Raw genomic sequence first — 16,993 nt, forward strand, 5'->3', positions numbered from 1 at the left:
TTTATGCATAAACAGGATAACATGTGTAACCCTTTCGTGTCCGTGGAGTCTCTGTCACTTCCGTTTGTTTATTTCTCGGCCAGACCTGTGAATAGAGGTCGAGTCTCCTTTAAATATCAGCTCGAGTTAATGCATTTGACGGGAAAAGCTTCAATCTGAGCGGTGATGTTTTAACCCAAACACAGATCTCAAACAGAGAGAGAGAGAGAGCGAGAGAAAGATGCGAGCGTCTGATGCTAAAGGGAGACGCGGCGGACCGCAGCATCCGCATCCTTCATCCAACATCATCATCTAAAATGATGCTGAACACATTCATGATGTTTATTCTCCGTGTGTGATCGCTGGGTTTGGGGCTGAGATGGTTCGGGTCGTCAGTGTTTTGGGTCTGGTGATGTTCAGCGTCGCTTTGCTTATTTTATCATTGATCAGTTACGTGTCGATAAAGAAAGATTTCATCTTCACATCCCCGAAATACGCCATTGTCGGAGGACCGCGGATGTACATGTTTCATGCGGGATTTCGGTATGTTAGCTTGTTTATTAATGTTATGATGAGGTTGTGTGTCTCTAATTCAATGGGAAACCAGCTTTAATCCGCATGTTTGAATATATCAGCCTTCACGTGGTCATTAAGTTTTGGCTTTGATGTAATCATGTTTTATTTCTCTGTGATGTACAGTGATTTTGTAAAGGCCTGTTGTCATAATGCACAGTGCGCATGCGCAGATCAGTTTTAACTTCTACCTCATGAATGTGAAATAGCCTAGATTCTCATATTTCGCAGAGTAAGGATTTCCAAACAATCAGCTTTTTGGCTTATATCTTATTTTTCCAATATAATCAAAATTGTTGTTATGTTTTAAAGGTCCCATATTTCAAGGCTTTTAAGGGTTATATTTTAGGTTATGATGTCCTTAAGAATATATATTTGCAGTTTATATGCCAAAAACAATCTCTCTATATTTTTTACAGCTCCTCTTTCAGGAGCTTGGCCAAAAACAGGTAGTTTTGGACTGTAATAAGTAATATTCATGAGCCTCTCTTCTGATAGGCCTGTTGTTTTATGAGTAAAATACCTGCGCTGCTGGGCAATTTAGTGGAACGTCTGCATTTGGCGGCCATCTTACCACAGGCAGTTCGCTCACTCGTAGCATTGAGTTTTAATAGTGCAGGTACTTTTAAATGACCATAACTTGCTTAATTTACACTGCATACTTATACAAAAAAAAAATTTTTTTTCATGAAACATATTAAATCATCTAGAAGTATAGCCATGTTAATAACATTTTAAGAAACCAAATTGTGTAAAAATTTGTTGAAAATTGAGCAAGTTATGGTCATTTAAAAGTACCTGCACCATTAAAACTCAATGTTAAGAGTGAGCGAGCTGCCTGTAGTAAGATGGCCGCCAGGTGATGACGTTAGAGACTCCGCTGTAACACATCTAGCCTTTATACATCTATGCTTACGTAGCCCCTAGACCTCATTATCATGAAAAAGCCACAAAATTTCAGTTTTGACAATATGGGACCTTTAATGTAAGCGCCATCATCGTTCATTAAAAACAAATATGAATATTTATATTTGTAATGAATTCTTATAAAAGTTGGTGTTACTCTGTGTTATGGTGTAAGAAAGACTACTTAAAGTGTTAGTAACTAGTTACTCTTTTTAAAAGTAATGTTATAACTTTAATCATTACTCCCGACCAACAGTAGGCTAATTGGTTACACTACTAGTTACATTTCTTTTCCATTACACCAAAAAAAATTGGTAATTGCATAATTTTCACAATCTTTGAATCCATGAAAATTAAAGATAAATTACTGTCTCAAACTATTTTTTTAAACAACTTGTGTAATTTAATAAAGCCGTAACATGTATACTAAAATCTGCAACAGGCCTCAAGCAGGTGGAACCAACCAAACATATTGGCAGAACGAAAAAGAGCTGGCTTCCTAATAACTACTACTAATGACTAGTAACTAGATTTTTTTGGAATGGTAATATTATTACAAAAATTTTTTAATTAGTTACACTACTAGTTACAAGGGAAAGTATAATATTATTACTACTAGTTACTGCCCATCACTGGTTGTGATGATGTTGTTCTGGTGGTTAAGTCGCTGTCCTTGGTGCTGATTTACTCTTCTGTCTGTTTCATATCAGCTATAATCACATCCGGTTTAGTTCACTCAAGGTTTTATGGCAAGAGTCATGAGATTACACGGATGATCAGGCGGGAGGTTGACCATATGTTACTCAGATCTGTTAGTCTGAGTTATTTAAACTTCTGCCAGAGATGAGACTTCAAACCAGCAGAGCTGCTTACTTCAGTTCAGCATAAAATCATTTAATGATGTCAAGAAGAGTTTCACTTCTCTCTCTCTCTGTTTGTGTGTTGTGTGTGTGTGTGTGTGTGTGTGTGTGTGTGTGTGTGTGTGTGTGTGTGTGTGTGTGTGTGTGTGTGTGTGTGTGTGTGTGCCACTTATATTAAATTAAAAACTGAACTTATCTAGGGATTGAATATTATAGCACCCTAATTTTAGATATATTCCACTTTCATAAAAAAGTTCCAGATAATTTACTCACCCCCATTTCATCCAAGATGTTTATATCTTTCTTTGTTCAGTCGAGAAGAAATTCCGTTTTTTGATGAAAACATTGCAGGATTTTTCTCCATATAGTGAACTTTAGTGAACCTCAACAGTTTACAGTTTCAATGCTAAACAATCCCAACCGAGGCATAAGGGTCTTATCTAGCAAAACCATCCTCATTTTGCCACAAAACAACTTTCTTTCGACTAAATAATGAAAACATAAACATTTTGCATGACATTGGGGTGAGTAAATGATTGGGATTTTGTTTATGAAAGTGAAGTATTCCTTCAAAGTGCGCCTATTTCATTGCTAAAAAAACAAGGTTATTTTGTGTATTTGGTATAATACAATGTGTTCACATGGTTTATGGTTAAAAAAACATTATTTTCCACATACCGTACATTTCTAGATTTCACTCTCTTCCTGAAACGCACGGATGTGAAACAGCTCTGTGTCCCTGATTGGCCAGCTAATCTGTACGTTGTGATTGGTCTGAATACCTCTGATGTCAGCAGGAAATGTGACGCTCCTTACCATGTTTGAACGATTCGGTTGCTAACAGGAGTTAACTTACAGACTGTGAGTCCGAAGTGGGAGGAATTATGATAATGTCGGTCTTTACTACATTACCAATCCCAGGAAGTAAACTGTTACCTACAATCAATGTGTTTGTTGTAGTCCAAGAAAAGAGATTTACGTTGGAGATGATAACTCGCGTCATCATTTACTTTGGGGTTTGTACCTTTTGCATATCGTTAGCATGTACTAATATACACTTACACACCAAAGGAAATGTAAAAACATGAAGCGGAAAATAGGTGCTCTTTAAGTTATTTTATGTTAAAAATTAAATTTCTGAATTGCGTGGATTTGTTAGAAGTTACACATGAAGTAACTTAGACAAAAGTGAATCAATTCTTGTAGACTTCAAACATAAAACCTTTAGGTTACTTCACACAAAGTCAAGCCGGTGCATCACTATTAGACTTGATGAAAAACTGATTATAAGCTTTTGTGTATTTCTTAAAAACACCTTTCTTACAGACTCAGCGGGCTGTAAAACAACACGAGACTCTGACCTCTACAGCGCTAATCCAGACTTAAATAAGTTTGTTAATGAAACGGAACAAGCTTTAACAAATGAGAGTGAGAAAGCGAGCAGGCGTTGTGTCTAAAAGCGGTGCTTTAATTAGACTGGGCATCGAACGCCCCGGGCGGGGGGTGAATGACAGGCTGCTGGATCCCTCTGAATTGATTGAAACCACTTTTAACATCTGCCATCAGGGGCACATCGGGGCGAACTCTTCCTGTGAAGAAGAACAGAAACAGTTTTTGTTTCTGATGTCTGTTTCCTTTGTGCTTCTTCTCATCAGGTCCCAACTGGCAATGAAGTTTGTGGACCCTGCCTTCACGTCCCTCAATAACGCTCTCAATGAAAACCTGCAGGAGTCCAATAACTGGAGGTTTAATAATTCTGCTTATGTAGACCTGAGGTGAACATCACACACATATACAACAGTCAGAAGATGGGAATGATTTTATTCATATACAGTAAACTGAATTTTTTTTTTGCTGCTTTAATCCAATACAATATTGGAAATATTGGAAATTGACTTATTTAAGTTGGGACTACATGAATAATTTGTTTTATAATAAAAAATAAATATTGCTAAAACTGGGCAGGGATTTCCAGTTCCCAGCATGCTTTGCATGAGACTGAATAATGAGAGTAAATATCAAAATAAAGGGTTATTTTATGCATTTTTAATTAAAGGGACAAATTATGAAAATCTTAAAAGGGGATCTTATTACAATATTATTGCCTATTAATCTGCACTATCCAACCATAGCACTGCCATTTAGTGCAGCGAAAAAGAAAAATAATAATTGACAGCACAATTGAGTTTCAATTTCAACAAACCACCATTATGGTGATCAGTGTTTGCATTTCAACGTTCTGATATTCTTCTGTGTTTCAGTAAAGAAATCGCCCAATACATTGACGTTCCACACAACTTTACCCTTATCAAAAGCAGCGTGCGAGTGGGTCAGCTGATGCACTACGACTACTCCAGTCACAAATACGTCTTCTCCATCGGGGAGAACCTCAGGTCTTTGCTTCCAGATTCTTCTCCGATCATCAACAAGCGCTATAACACCTGTGCCGTCATCGGCAACAGCGGGATCCTCACCGGCAGCCGCTGCGGTCCGGAAATCGACAAGTACGACTTCGTCTTCCGCTGCAACTTCGCTCCCACCGAGGTCTTCCGTAAAGACGTGGGCCGCAGGACGAACCTCACGACCTTCAACCCCAGCATTCTGGAGAAATACTACAACAACCTCTTGACCATACAGGACAGAAACAACTTCTTCTTGAGTCTGAAGAAGCTCGATGGTGCCATCCTGTGGATTCCCGCCTTTTTCTTCCACACGTCCGCAACGGTTACGCGCACACTCGTCGATTTTTTTGTAGAGCACAAGGGTGAGCTTAAAGTGAAGTTAGCCTGGCCAGGAAACATTATGCAGTACGTAAACAGGTAAGACTCGGAGTGTTTTATCATTACGATAGTGGCCTGTGTGTTTATCATTCGCTAGCCATGTTATATTATAGCATGTGTTTTGGCTTCACTTTTACGAAAATTAAACATGGTTTTACTAAAGTTAACTATTTCCCGCAGTTAACTCGTCAATTAAGAAAAAACACTTCCCTGACACTGACAAGTTTTTCCAGCAATCTGTATTTCCGCTATTATCTATCAAGTGGCACTCTTACCCAACTTATAAAACCCGGAAGCAACCCCTTAGGTCACACAGTTCAAACTACACTACATGTATATTTTGATTATCGCTCTGAATCGGATCTCTATCAAAAGTCCTTCATAAAAACGCAATTATCTCAGCTTTTTGCTCAAAATTTGGTATTTTTGAAGAAACCTACCTATATTTGAGAGGCAATAATAAAAAGAGAACAAACGAAGGTAGAATGAAAAGGTTTTTTTTGTTTGAAAGCAATTGATATGTTGTATGTTTATATATTTAAAGAAGACCATTTTCTGAAAGGCATTAAACTTTGTGAAAATCATAAAAAATGCTGCCGCAGCCTGACAACTTGTTTTTAAAAACAATGGCAGGGAAAGAGTAGTTACTACAATTTTACAACCACAAAAAAATTCATAAGGGCACAACAGTATTGTGATGTTATCAGGTGGTACTTTGATGTATGTACTAAATAATTACCATATTCCAGTTCCACTGTGGTACTTCAAAGAATAACATAGTGCTACCATGGTAGGTGCAAAGTTGTACTTTTTGAAAAGGTACCACCCCAGTTATAGATAGGTACCATTTTTCTGACTAGGTAAATGTCCAAAAATATGAAAACATTAAAGTGACCATGTGTTTTGCAGTATCCTCAGTACTTCCAATGGGTTGTTGGACATAGTATTAAAATGATCTACCATTGTATTCTGTAAATTACACTTAAAAAAAAATAAGGTGCTACAAAAGGTTCTTTACAGTGATGCCCTAGAAAAAGCTATTTTGGTTTCCCAATGAACCATTTAGTCAAATGTTTTTGAAAGAACCATTTCTTTCATACCTTGTAATAGTCTAAAGCAGTGGCTCCCAAACTTTTTCAGCGTGCGGCCCCCCTTGTGTACGGTGCATTCCTTTGCGGCCCCCAAAGAAAATTTGTGACAAAAAATTGTTCTAAAACTCAACATTTTAATTAAAAAAAACATTAAATTATACCAAAAAGTAGTGCTTTTGGTTAGTGGCCTTATTTTTAGGTTTAATTACACAGAATTCATGATAAAATAATGTATTTCATAAAATGTCATAAAACTGGGCCCCCCTGGCACCATCTCGCGGCCCCCAATTTGAAAAACACTGGTCTAAAGAACCTTCTTTCACTACAGGTTTGTTAAAGATTATTTTTACAAGATGTAATATAAATGTGCCCAGAATGTGTATGTTAAGTTTCGGCTCAAAATACCCCACAGATCATTTGTTGTAGCATGTAAATGCCCCTATTTGGGTGGGAGAAAAATGCTGTTTTTGTGTAAATGCAAATGAGCTGCTGCGCTTTTAGTTAAAATAGATCTGATTCCTATGAATACAGTCTGAGGCAATAGTATCACACGATTGAGATATGACTGACATTAACAAGAGGATCATTTTAATTTTTGGGATACCTTGAAATATGTACATACCAGTGGCGAGGCTACATAAGGTCCAAAGCCACTCAGATTGACGGCTGGCCCACCCAGTCAGAAGAGACACCAAATAATTTTATGAAAAAGCAAAATAAATCACGCATAAATGATAATAATCTCTTTAATACTAATAATAAAAAATGTGCATCATTCAGAAAGAAATAATTATTTAATTATATAGAAAGTTTATCACTTGCATGTGTTACTAAACCTTGCAAATCCCTTCATGCTGATTCGAAAATTATTCAATCCATGACTCAAAAAATGTAATCCGTTTAACCACTATATTGTAAAATGATGTAATTTAAGAGAAGGCATTGAGGGTCACCCTATTAAGGTCCACTCAGTTTAACATTTCTGACCTCGCCACTGATACATACTAGTTTGAAAATATGGTAATCAATCACAATGATAAAAAGTTTGTGATTTGTTCATTTAGTTAACTTTATTTACAAGAGGTTAGATTATCTTGCGTCATTAATGTTATTAAAGCACAAATGATTTTCTAATGCTTCAGTTATTAAAAGTCAAAGACATTTTCAGTTTTTATAGTGAAACATTAGTAACCTTTATAGTGAGCGTTTCAAAAGAATCAACTACTGTAATTGTTTTAGTTGTCTATGAGATTTGGACTTCACTGTATATCAAAGAAACTGTATATGAAAGTAACCATTTTGACCGAAGAAATCAATGAAATAAAAGATTATAAAGTGAGGGAAAGATGAGATTATGAGCGCTGCTGTGTGTGTGTGTGTGTGTGTGTGTGTGTGTGTGTGTGTGTGTGTGTACTGAGGTTTAACCCATCATTCAGTGTGAGCTGTTGTCCTGTAATATTATTCAATCCAATTAAAGTGAGTCTATCTGACAGAATGAACCCCTGTAAGAGGCTCATGAGCTCCATTGGAACCTTTAACAGATATTGGGGCTAAATGTTATAGAGGACACACACAAAGCAAACCCAATTCACGTTTGCCCAGTTTCAAAACCTACTGGCTCTCATTTACAGTGTTGGGGAAAGTTACTTTTAAAAGTAATGCATTACAATATTAAGTTACTCCCTGCAAAAGTAACTAATTGTGTTACTTAGTTACTTTTCATGGAAAGTAATACTTATGTTACGTTAGTTACTTTTGCGTTACTTTTTCTTACTTGGCCTTGCATGTGTTGTTTTATGAGTTCTGCATTCAGAAATTCCATATTTTCATCTCAAAAATGTCAAGCTCTGGCCTGCCATCTCCATTTCTGATTCAAACTGTTCCCACTAAGGCGCGCATAGATTGCGTAATTCTACATGACTACATTTAGTTTAATTCAGTACATAATTTTTTTATCTAATTAATTAAACTGAAAAGTAACTTGCATTACTTTTTCAAAAAAGTAACTTAAATATTAATATGTACATTTATAAAGTAATGCGTTACTGTACTCGTTACTTCAGAAAAGTAATATTATTACGTAATGCACGTTACTTGTAATGCGTTACCCCCAACACAGAGGTGCTGCTTATATACAGTGTGTTAAAATCACTCGTTTATAAAGTTTAATTTCAGTGGGGAAGTTGCCTGGCAAGAGAGTTCACTAGGTTATCTTGTGCTCCTGTATAGCTCAGTGGTTGAGCATTGTGTTAGCAGTTCAGAACGTCATGGGTTCGAACCCAGAGAAACCACATATTGATAAAAATGTATACCTTGTAACGCACTATAAGTCTCAAAAGCATCAGCCAAATGTAGTCTCTCTCTCTCTTTCTCTGTGTCTCTCGCTCGCTCGGTTAATCAGTGCTGTAAGTGTTGCATTAGAGATGGTGGTTGAACTAACCTTGCTCTGAGCAAAACTCTAGTGTGAAGCTTAAAAGCACAAACACACACACACACGACCTTCATGAATGTGTCGTTTCTTTCCATATCACATTTTTCCAGCAAACACATGTGCCACTTTTGTCGAGACACATTAGCTTTGTTTCCTGGGGGTTTATGGGTAACAACTGTTTAGTGTGCCATGCTTTACAAGCGTTAACTGTAAACATGGAATATGAGCACATTTGGTTTGTTTCACAATGCATTTAGGCATCAGGTTTTTAGTTGGTGTTGGTGACAGGTCTTTGCAGGGGTCTGAAGTGTCTGAGGTTTTAAGTTCATCTGTAATGGAAAGATTTTGGTTTGGGTTCAAATGGATTCAAGTTTCACATAAATGGATGAATCTCATGATGAGCTTAGGTCACATTTCATCTCAGAACTGAGCTTTTGGGGCATTTAGTTGAAGGAAATATCTCCACACAGGATTGTGCTTTTTAAAATTGTATCTTTTTGCATTGTGACATTATGAGCCCTATTTTAACGATCTAAGCGCATTGTCTAAAGCGCACGGTCTAAATGGGCGTGTCTAATGCCACTTTTGCTAATTTAACGATGAGAAAACTGGTTTGTGCGCCCAGCGCACGGTCGAAAAGGATTGTTCCTATTTTCGTAATGAGTAATGGGTGTGTTTTGGGCGTAACGTGCAATATGAGAGTCTTATCTCTCATCCCCTTTAATAGCCAGTTGTGCTGGCGCTATGTGTAATCCCTATTTAGATGATGGACTTTGTAAACTGAAAAACTAAGCGAAGGAAGAAGACCACCAGTTTAAGAATAATGTAAAAAAAAGTTTTTTGTTTTCATTTTTATTGAAATTTTAATTTTTTGGATTAAAACCTTTTAACGCCGTTTTTTTTTTGTCATGGAAGTACAAATAGCTGGATTTTAATTGCTGTAAATGTATTGATATCCTACATAATCATTTTAATCTCATAAAATGATTTGCAAATATTCAAGAAATTTTGTACTCTAAAAAAAATACAAACAAGAGATAAAGAATTTACAAACGTGCGGAGAGCCGAAGCGTTTCAGCACTCGGACAGTGCCATGGGATTTTTACAAAGCATTACTTAAAATGTTTCTCATCTGATCTCATAATATCTACAGGTATAGATAGAGTCATCATATACAATAAATCCGTAAGGTAGCATTTAAAAAACATTTAAAAATAGACGCATTTGTTTAAAGCAAAGCATTTGTTTACTTACCAGGTTACAGGTGAAGCAGCTCTTTGCGCCTTCTAACGTCTTATAATCGGTCCTCATTTATCTCCAAGAGACTCAATAATAATCTTTTACATTTTTGCGTTTTTGTGCTGCTGCACATTCATGTGTGTGATAAGCATACCCGCGTTGTCGTCTCTTTATAGTCGCATATTACTAATGCGCTCTTTAAATAACAAAAACAATATTGTGCCATTGACTTTAGACTTTAGACCAGGTTTTTGTTGGTCAATGGCGTAGTCTATTTTAGTTGCCTCAAAATAGCAACGCACCAACAATGCGCCTGAACACACCTCGTTTTCATACCCGAACGCCCATGGGCGCAAAATTGGACGCAAATGCATTTGCCATTTAAACAACATGGCCCAAAACGTGAAAATTATCATTGCGCCAGGTTGAAACTAGCAAAATACACTTGCGTCGTGCATTGCGCTGCATTGCACAGGGTGTATGATAGAGCCCATTATCTTTAAAGGGGACATATCATAAAAATCTGACTTTTTCATGTTTAAGTGCTAGAATTGGGTCCTCAGTGCTTCTATCAACCTAGAAAATGTGACAAAAAACAACTCAGTAACTTGGCTGCCCTTGTGATGTCAGAAGGGGATCTTATTATAATAATACCGCCCCTTAATCTGCACTATCCAACCACGATACTGCCATATAGTACAGAGATCAGCTTATTTGCATGTTAAAGGACACACACAAAAACTGCATATTTTTGTTCACACCTACAAAGTGGCAATTTTAACATGTTATAATAAGATATCTGTATGAGATTTTGAGCTAAAACTTCACATTTGTACTCTGGGGACAACAAAGATTTATTTGACATCTTAAAAAGTTTTGTTAAATGTCCCCTTTAACATAAACACCCTTTCATTCAAAAGAAAAACATTTTGTGAGATTCACCTGGATGCTGATTCACACTTATTGATTTTGCTCATCCTTTTTCCACCTTGTTTTTCTCAACAACAACAAAAAAGAAGTTAAAAAAACAACTCAAATTAATAATGAAACTAACATGTTACTTTATATGAACTTTTCTTTGTTCTTTTACAAGCAATTAAAAAAGTAAAAAATTAACAATGTCAAATATTCTCTGTCCGCAGGTATTGGAAGACCAAGCATCTGTCCCCGAAGCGTCTGAGTACAGGGATCCTGATGTTCACATTGGCCTCCTCTATGTGCGAGCAGGTTCATCTGTACGGCTTCTGGCCCTTCGGCTGGGATCCAAACACAGGGAAAGAGCTGCCGTATCATTACTACGACAAGAAGGGAACCAAGTTTACCACCAAGTGGCAGGAATCACACCAGCTGCCCACCGAGTTCAAACTGCTCTTCAAAATGCACACAGAAGGCATCCTGAAACTCAGCCTCTCTCACTGCACCTAGAGGTCAGGGGTCAGAAACAAAGGGTCAAAGGTCAGGACCGTGGGTCGCTTGCTTCTGCTAATGAACGTTTGTCGTGATTTGGGCCAGCGTGAGTTTTATTCTGCAAATATCAACGTCAAGCCGATGATGGTATTGTTGGTAACTCATGATATTAATGATTGTGTGAGTATTGATGATCAATCCGCTCAAGGCTTTATCACTTCAGTTTATTAAACAGCATCATGTTACAATATAATACTAATATTATTGAATATATCGCATTTAAAAAGCACTTAATATACTCTACAATTTTAGCCATCCAAAATATTTCTCTTTGGCATGTATCTGGATTTGTACTGTTTGTGCTACAGCCAAGAAACTGAAATGTGCCATTACGTTCTAACCTAGCAGACTAAGTGAATGATTTTTAATAAAATGGGTGAAAAGATCCCATAGACACACAGTGAAGAAGAGACCCGAGTCAAATCTGTAGTGCGTATGAATGCAATCTTGTGACCTGAACCTGTAAACGACCGCTTGCAACAATCTAACAATCGCATAGCAACAGGCTACAATAGGGTGACCATACGTGCCAATGACGTATGCGGTCGCCAAAATACGACTTCCAGAAGACGCACCCCGAAATCCTGGCCAGGACGTGTCATGGAAAAATGTCACGTATGATCACCCTAAAACATCTTAGCAACCGCAAAACAGTGCAGTAAGCGCTTCAAATACCTTCGCAACGGGTTTCTACAGATATCTATAAGTAAAGTTATATTTTGAGAAGAATCTAGTTTCTCATACAGGACTGAAAGATGGCTATGAAGACACTACACGTATCTACTGAATGTTTTCTGAGATCTCACAGCTCATCTGTTAAATTAATGCATGGATACAGTTGGTTGATAGGCTCTGGGTGTTGTATTTTACAATGTTTACTGCATTTTAATTGAACAGGACTTGTGTCAGTCCATTCAGTTACCAAACTGGAAGGCGGGACTCTCTTCATGAGAGACATGAAATATGTTTATTTGCATATGATTACTATTTAAAGAGAAATGTTTTCCCTTTATTCAAGACAAATGTGTAATTGCGATTTCATGAATGTGTGCACATCCAAGCAAGCAATAATCATTATTTTAGCATCTAGGTTAACTATAGACCCGATACCGTACGGTTATGAGTAACCCACTTCTAGCCAAAATAAACTTGAATTTGGTTACATGTCGTTGTTGCCAAAATAACTTATTCCAACATGTAAGCAAAGTCAACAGTGATTCAAATATGTTTGCTTTCATTTATTTATTTAATTTCATTTATTTTTTGGCTATTAGATGTCTTTTAAATACAAATTTGCTTGCTGGGATGTGTCAGCCACTATGTGTGCGCATGTGCGTGTGTGTGTTGTATGGCAAAGTGGTCAGTCGATTTAGAAAGTTTTTTTAGATGCATTATAATATATTAAGATATATAAACATTAAATACATATTGATAAGATTAATAACAGTTGTTTTTATGACTTTTCTGTAAGATTGAGTGAATGTCAAACACATTACTGTAAACAGCTTACTGACAGCTTACTGTAAATGAATTTCCTCTAACCACAAAGACCACTCATCCATGTCCCATCTTCGATTTGAAATGTTTAATTGAAATAAATTCTTAGTCCGAACAATGTGGCCGTTACCTTTAAAACCGAATCAATATCAAATACAGAAGTACCTATAAATAATGCAGGAGATATAACACAATAAACACACTGAGTTAAGCAGTGAGGTATGAGAAATGATGTTATATTGGGAAGATAAGCAATGCCAGAGGATGTTTTTATTCACAATAAATTTATGCAGCATGAAGTTAATACAACTTCAAGTTTTGCAAGTCAATTCAACCTACTTTTTTAAGTTTTGTCTTTTGATAAGTTGACATAACTTATAAAATCAAATTGAAATTGTTTAACTTAATTTTTTAAGTTAAAGTAACATGAAAATATATGTTGATTTGACAAAAATGCTGTAGCACAGCCTTGAGTTTTATAACACATATGTGACCCTAAACCACAAAACCAGTCATAAGTGTCTTTTTATTGAGATTTATACATCATCTGAAAGCTGAAGAAATAAGATTTTTTGTTAGAATAGGACAATACATTGTGGGAAATACGTTGCTGCCTTAAATTTTTTTGTTGAATCGGCTCGGATTTACAAGTCATTTCAACTTACTATTATTTATCTTGAGTTGTTATAACTGCAGATGAGTTGTTATAACTTATAAAATTAAGTTGACTTTTCTCAACTGTATTTTATAAGTTGTGACAACTCATCCCTGTTGACATGACTTGTAAATCTGAGTTGATTTAGCAAAAAATGTTGGGGCAGCAAAGTATTTTGTACAGTGTATTTGGTCAAGATACAACTACACTGTAAAAAAATGCAGCATGAAGTTAAACCAATTTGGTTTTGCAAGTCAATTAAACCTAGTATTTTAAGTTTTGACCTGTGATAAGTAGACATAACTTATAAAAATACGTTTAAATTGTTTAACTTAATTTGTTAAGTTAAAGTAACATAAAAATGTATGTTTATTTGACAAAAATGCTGCATTTTTTTTGACAGTGTACAGCATTTGAAAATCTAGAATCTGGTGGTGAAAAAAATCCAAATATTGAGAAAATCACCTTTAAAGTTGAAGACCTTAGCAACACATACTAATGATAAATACATTTTTATATATTTAAAGAAGAAAATTTACAAAATATTTTTATGTAACATGATCTTTATCCATTGGCATAAAAGAAAAATCTACAATTTTGACCCATACAATGTATTGTTGTCTATTGCTGATATACCTGCGCGACTAGTTTTGTGCTCCAGGGTCACAAACTTAAATATTAATGAACCAAGATTGTCATTTAAAAGTTTATTAATGAAGAGCTACACTCACCTAAAGGATTATTAGGAACACATGTTCAATTTCTCATTAATGCAATGGTATAATGGTGTGGGGGCGGTAATGTTTTCTTGGCACACTTTAGATCCCTTAGTGCCAATTGGGCATTGTTTTAATGCCACGGCCTACCTGAGCATTGTTTCTGACCATGTCCATCCCTTTATGGCCACCATGTACTCATCCTCTGATGGCTACTTCCAGCAGGATAATGCAACATGTCACAAAGCTCGAATCACTTCAAATTGGTTTTGTTGAACATGACAATGAGTTCACTGTACTAAAATGGCCTCCACAGTCACCAGATCTCAACCCAATAGAGCATCTTTGGGATGTGGTGGAACGGAAGCTTCGTGCCCTGGGTGTGCATCACACAAATCTCCATCAACTGCAAGATGCTATCCTATTAATATGGGCCAACATTTCAAAAGAATGCTTTTAGCACCTTGTTCTGAAAGGCGAAAGGGAGTCAAACACGGTATTAGTATGGTGTTCCTAATAATCCTTTAGGTGAGTGTATGTGAGTGTAACCTTAATATTAGTTGAAAAGTTAGTTTCCTGACTTTTGTAGTTATTCAAGTGTTTTAATCTGCAGTGATCAGCTAGAGAAAGGCCGTTCCTTCAACCAGGAAAACTTTTCTAAAATGGTTTACACATGCAAATTTGTTTTGCAAGAGCAAGCGGATTAACAAACAAATTGATTGGCTGAGATGATTAACAGACTGATTTGATTGGCTGAGACAGGGCACATGCTCTAATTCCTGATCATATTACTGAAGCTCTATTTGCAAAACGCTGAAACTCTGAAACATTTCGCTGAAGCCACTTGTCAAATTGATTCATCTGTCTCGGTTTATTGCCTGATTATCACTGAGAGTAATGTTAGTAAACAATGTATCCATCATGCTTTAATGCAATACGTTTACTGTATAAAACTAAAAATAAGATACTGATGAATGTGCATTTTGAGTAATAAAGTTATAACAACATTTACCAAAGCACTTTCTCTCAACTGTGTGTAAAGTTTTTTCAGCTTTCCTCTGTGTCTCATGTACACACACACAGATGTTGTATTATGGAAGTGTTTATGTATTTTCTTCTTTGTCATTTTCATTTGATTCGAAAATAACCTGCTTTATTTAGACACATAACCCATTCTGAACTTTTGCTTTCAGTTTTACTCTCTGTACCGTATACAGTATTGGCATTTTCTGTCAGTCAGCTGTTTAAATCTCTCAGTGATATTGATCTTTTCAGAAACAGATTGTTTGTGTCTTTGTTTCAATGATTTCAATGTGTGTTTGGATTGTAAGACGCGTGCTTCTGACACCAGATCTTGAGTTTCTTAAATATCAATCAGATCCTTCTAGATTTTTAAACAATACTAGAAATGCCAACACTGAGTCTGTTTATGAAATATTATTTTCTTAATATTTCGAATCATAGTTGAATCACTTTGAATGTAAATTATTATTAATGTTTTTGGCTGTTCAGCAGAGAGAATGTGACAAAAATAAACTTATGAGATTAAAGTTGTGTCAAATGCATCAGTTAATATATTGTATTCTGTACTGTATGAACATATGGGATAATAAAAGTTTTTAAATATATCAGAAATAATATTTTAATGAAAAAGTACATTATTTATTTATTATTGTTCTGTTTTTTGGCTGCTGTTCGATGGCCAGCACTTAAAAAGGATTTATCTGCGGTTGTTACGATTGACAGTATAATGGTCATCAGAAATATTTCTTAAGCAGTAAATGTGTTTACAGTTATCATAAATCAGGACTGTACTGTAATTTCTATTCAGTGTTTTAAATGACAGTTCAATACAGCACCATTACAGTAAACTTCACGAGAGAATTTCCTTCAAAAACGCTTCTAAACATGATTTAAAGCACGAAACGTCAATTTAAAACAACAACACATGTGATATGTTATTGATAATCCATGTTCTGAGGAAGAGAAAACATTGATCACCATTAGAGGAAAAACGCTTTTTATATTGCATGTCATTATGGCATGTCCCACAATGCACTTCACGTATACATGATGTCTCTTTATCATTCAAATTTGACTACATAAACACACTTAAATACACAATAACATAAAAATGAAAACTATCCTAATCTAATCCTTTAATTCTGTGTAAAAGAAAAACAACTGCTATTTAAATGATTACTGTTTGTTGTGTGTTTTCTGATAACAGAAGGGTCAGAGTTTAAACTGATGTAGCAAACCTCAGAAGTGTCATCATTAAAATATAGAAATATAGAAACATGCATGTGAATTATGTGTGTACTAGCAATGCTTTATGATATATTTAACCTCTTAAGACCTGAGCTTTGTTTTTTTATTTCTACCAGCTATATTGGGGTTAATAACCAAATAACCAAATATTTTTCTTTGAACATGAAGCAGTGTATTTGTCCATGTTTATGTACAACAGATTACACAGAATTAAGTACTATGGTGCAAACAACAAAAAAAAATTATGTCCACATATGTGGACATCCAGGTCTTAGGAGGTTAAAGTGTTTCTCAATCAGGGGCCTGGGGCTCAACAAACTTTCAAGAGTCCTCAAGATGACTTAAAATTATAAAAATAAGATAAAACAATCATAAAATTCAAGTGACTAGTTAATGTTTAGTTGTTTTTGTAACAAATATACATCTAACAAGTGATGCCAAGTTTTACTATATTTCATTTGGTAGAAATTATGAGTGGGGGGTCTCTAAATATTGTTGTGGATAATAGGGGGCCCCTGTTGAACCCCT

General features: G+C 35.8%; 1 protein-coding gene across 1 annotated transcript; it reads left to right on the forward strand.

The window, feature by feature from the left end:
* Positions 1-44: 44 nt before the first annotated feature.
* st8sia3 (ST8 alpha-N-acetyl-neuraminide alpha-2,8-sialyltransferase 3) lies at positions 45-15,822 on the forward strand. The gene is made up of 4 exons (XM_055179401.2): positions 45-522; positions 3,974-4,093; positions 4,580-5,137; positions 11,002-15,822. The coding sequence occupies exons 1-4, from the start codon at positions 359-361 to the stop codon at positions 11,282-11,284; spliced, it is 1,125 nt and encodes a 374-aa protein (XP_055035376.1). The 5' UTR covers positions 45-358; the 3' UTR covers positions 11,285-15,822.
* Positions 15,823-16,993: the final 1,171 nt, after the last annotated feature.

Source organism: Misgurnus anguillicaudatus, chromosome 9 (genome assembly GCF_027580225.2).
Source record: "Misgurnus anguillicaudatus chromosome 9, ASM2758022v2, whole genome shotgun sequence".
Taxonomy (NCBI): Eukaryota; Metazoa; Chordata; class Actinopteri; order Cypriniformes; family Cobitidae; genus Misgurnus; species Misgurnus anguillicaudatus.

Coding starts and splice junctions, on each gene's coding strand:
- st8sia3 (XM_055179401.2), top strand. CDS start 359: ATGGTTCGGGTCGTCAGTGTTTTGGGTCTGGTGATGTTCAGCGTCGCT. Junction 523..3,973: donor ATGTTTCATGCGGGATTTCG/GTATGTTAGCTT, acceptor TCTTCTCATCAG/GTCCCAACTGGCAATGAAGT. Junction 4,094..4,579: donor TCTGCTTATGTAGACCTGAG/GTGAACATCACA, acceptor TCTGTGTTTCAG/TAAAGAAATCGCCCAATACA.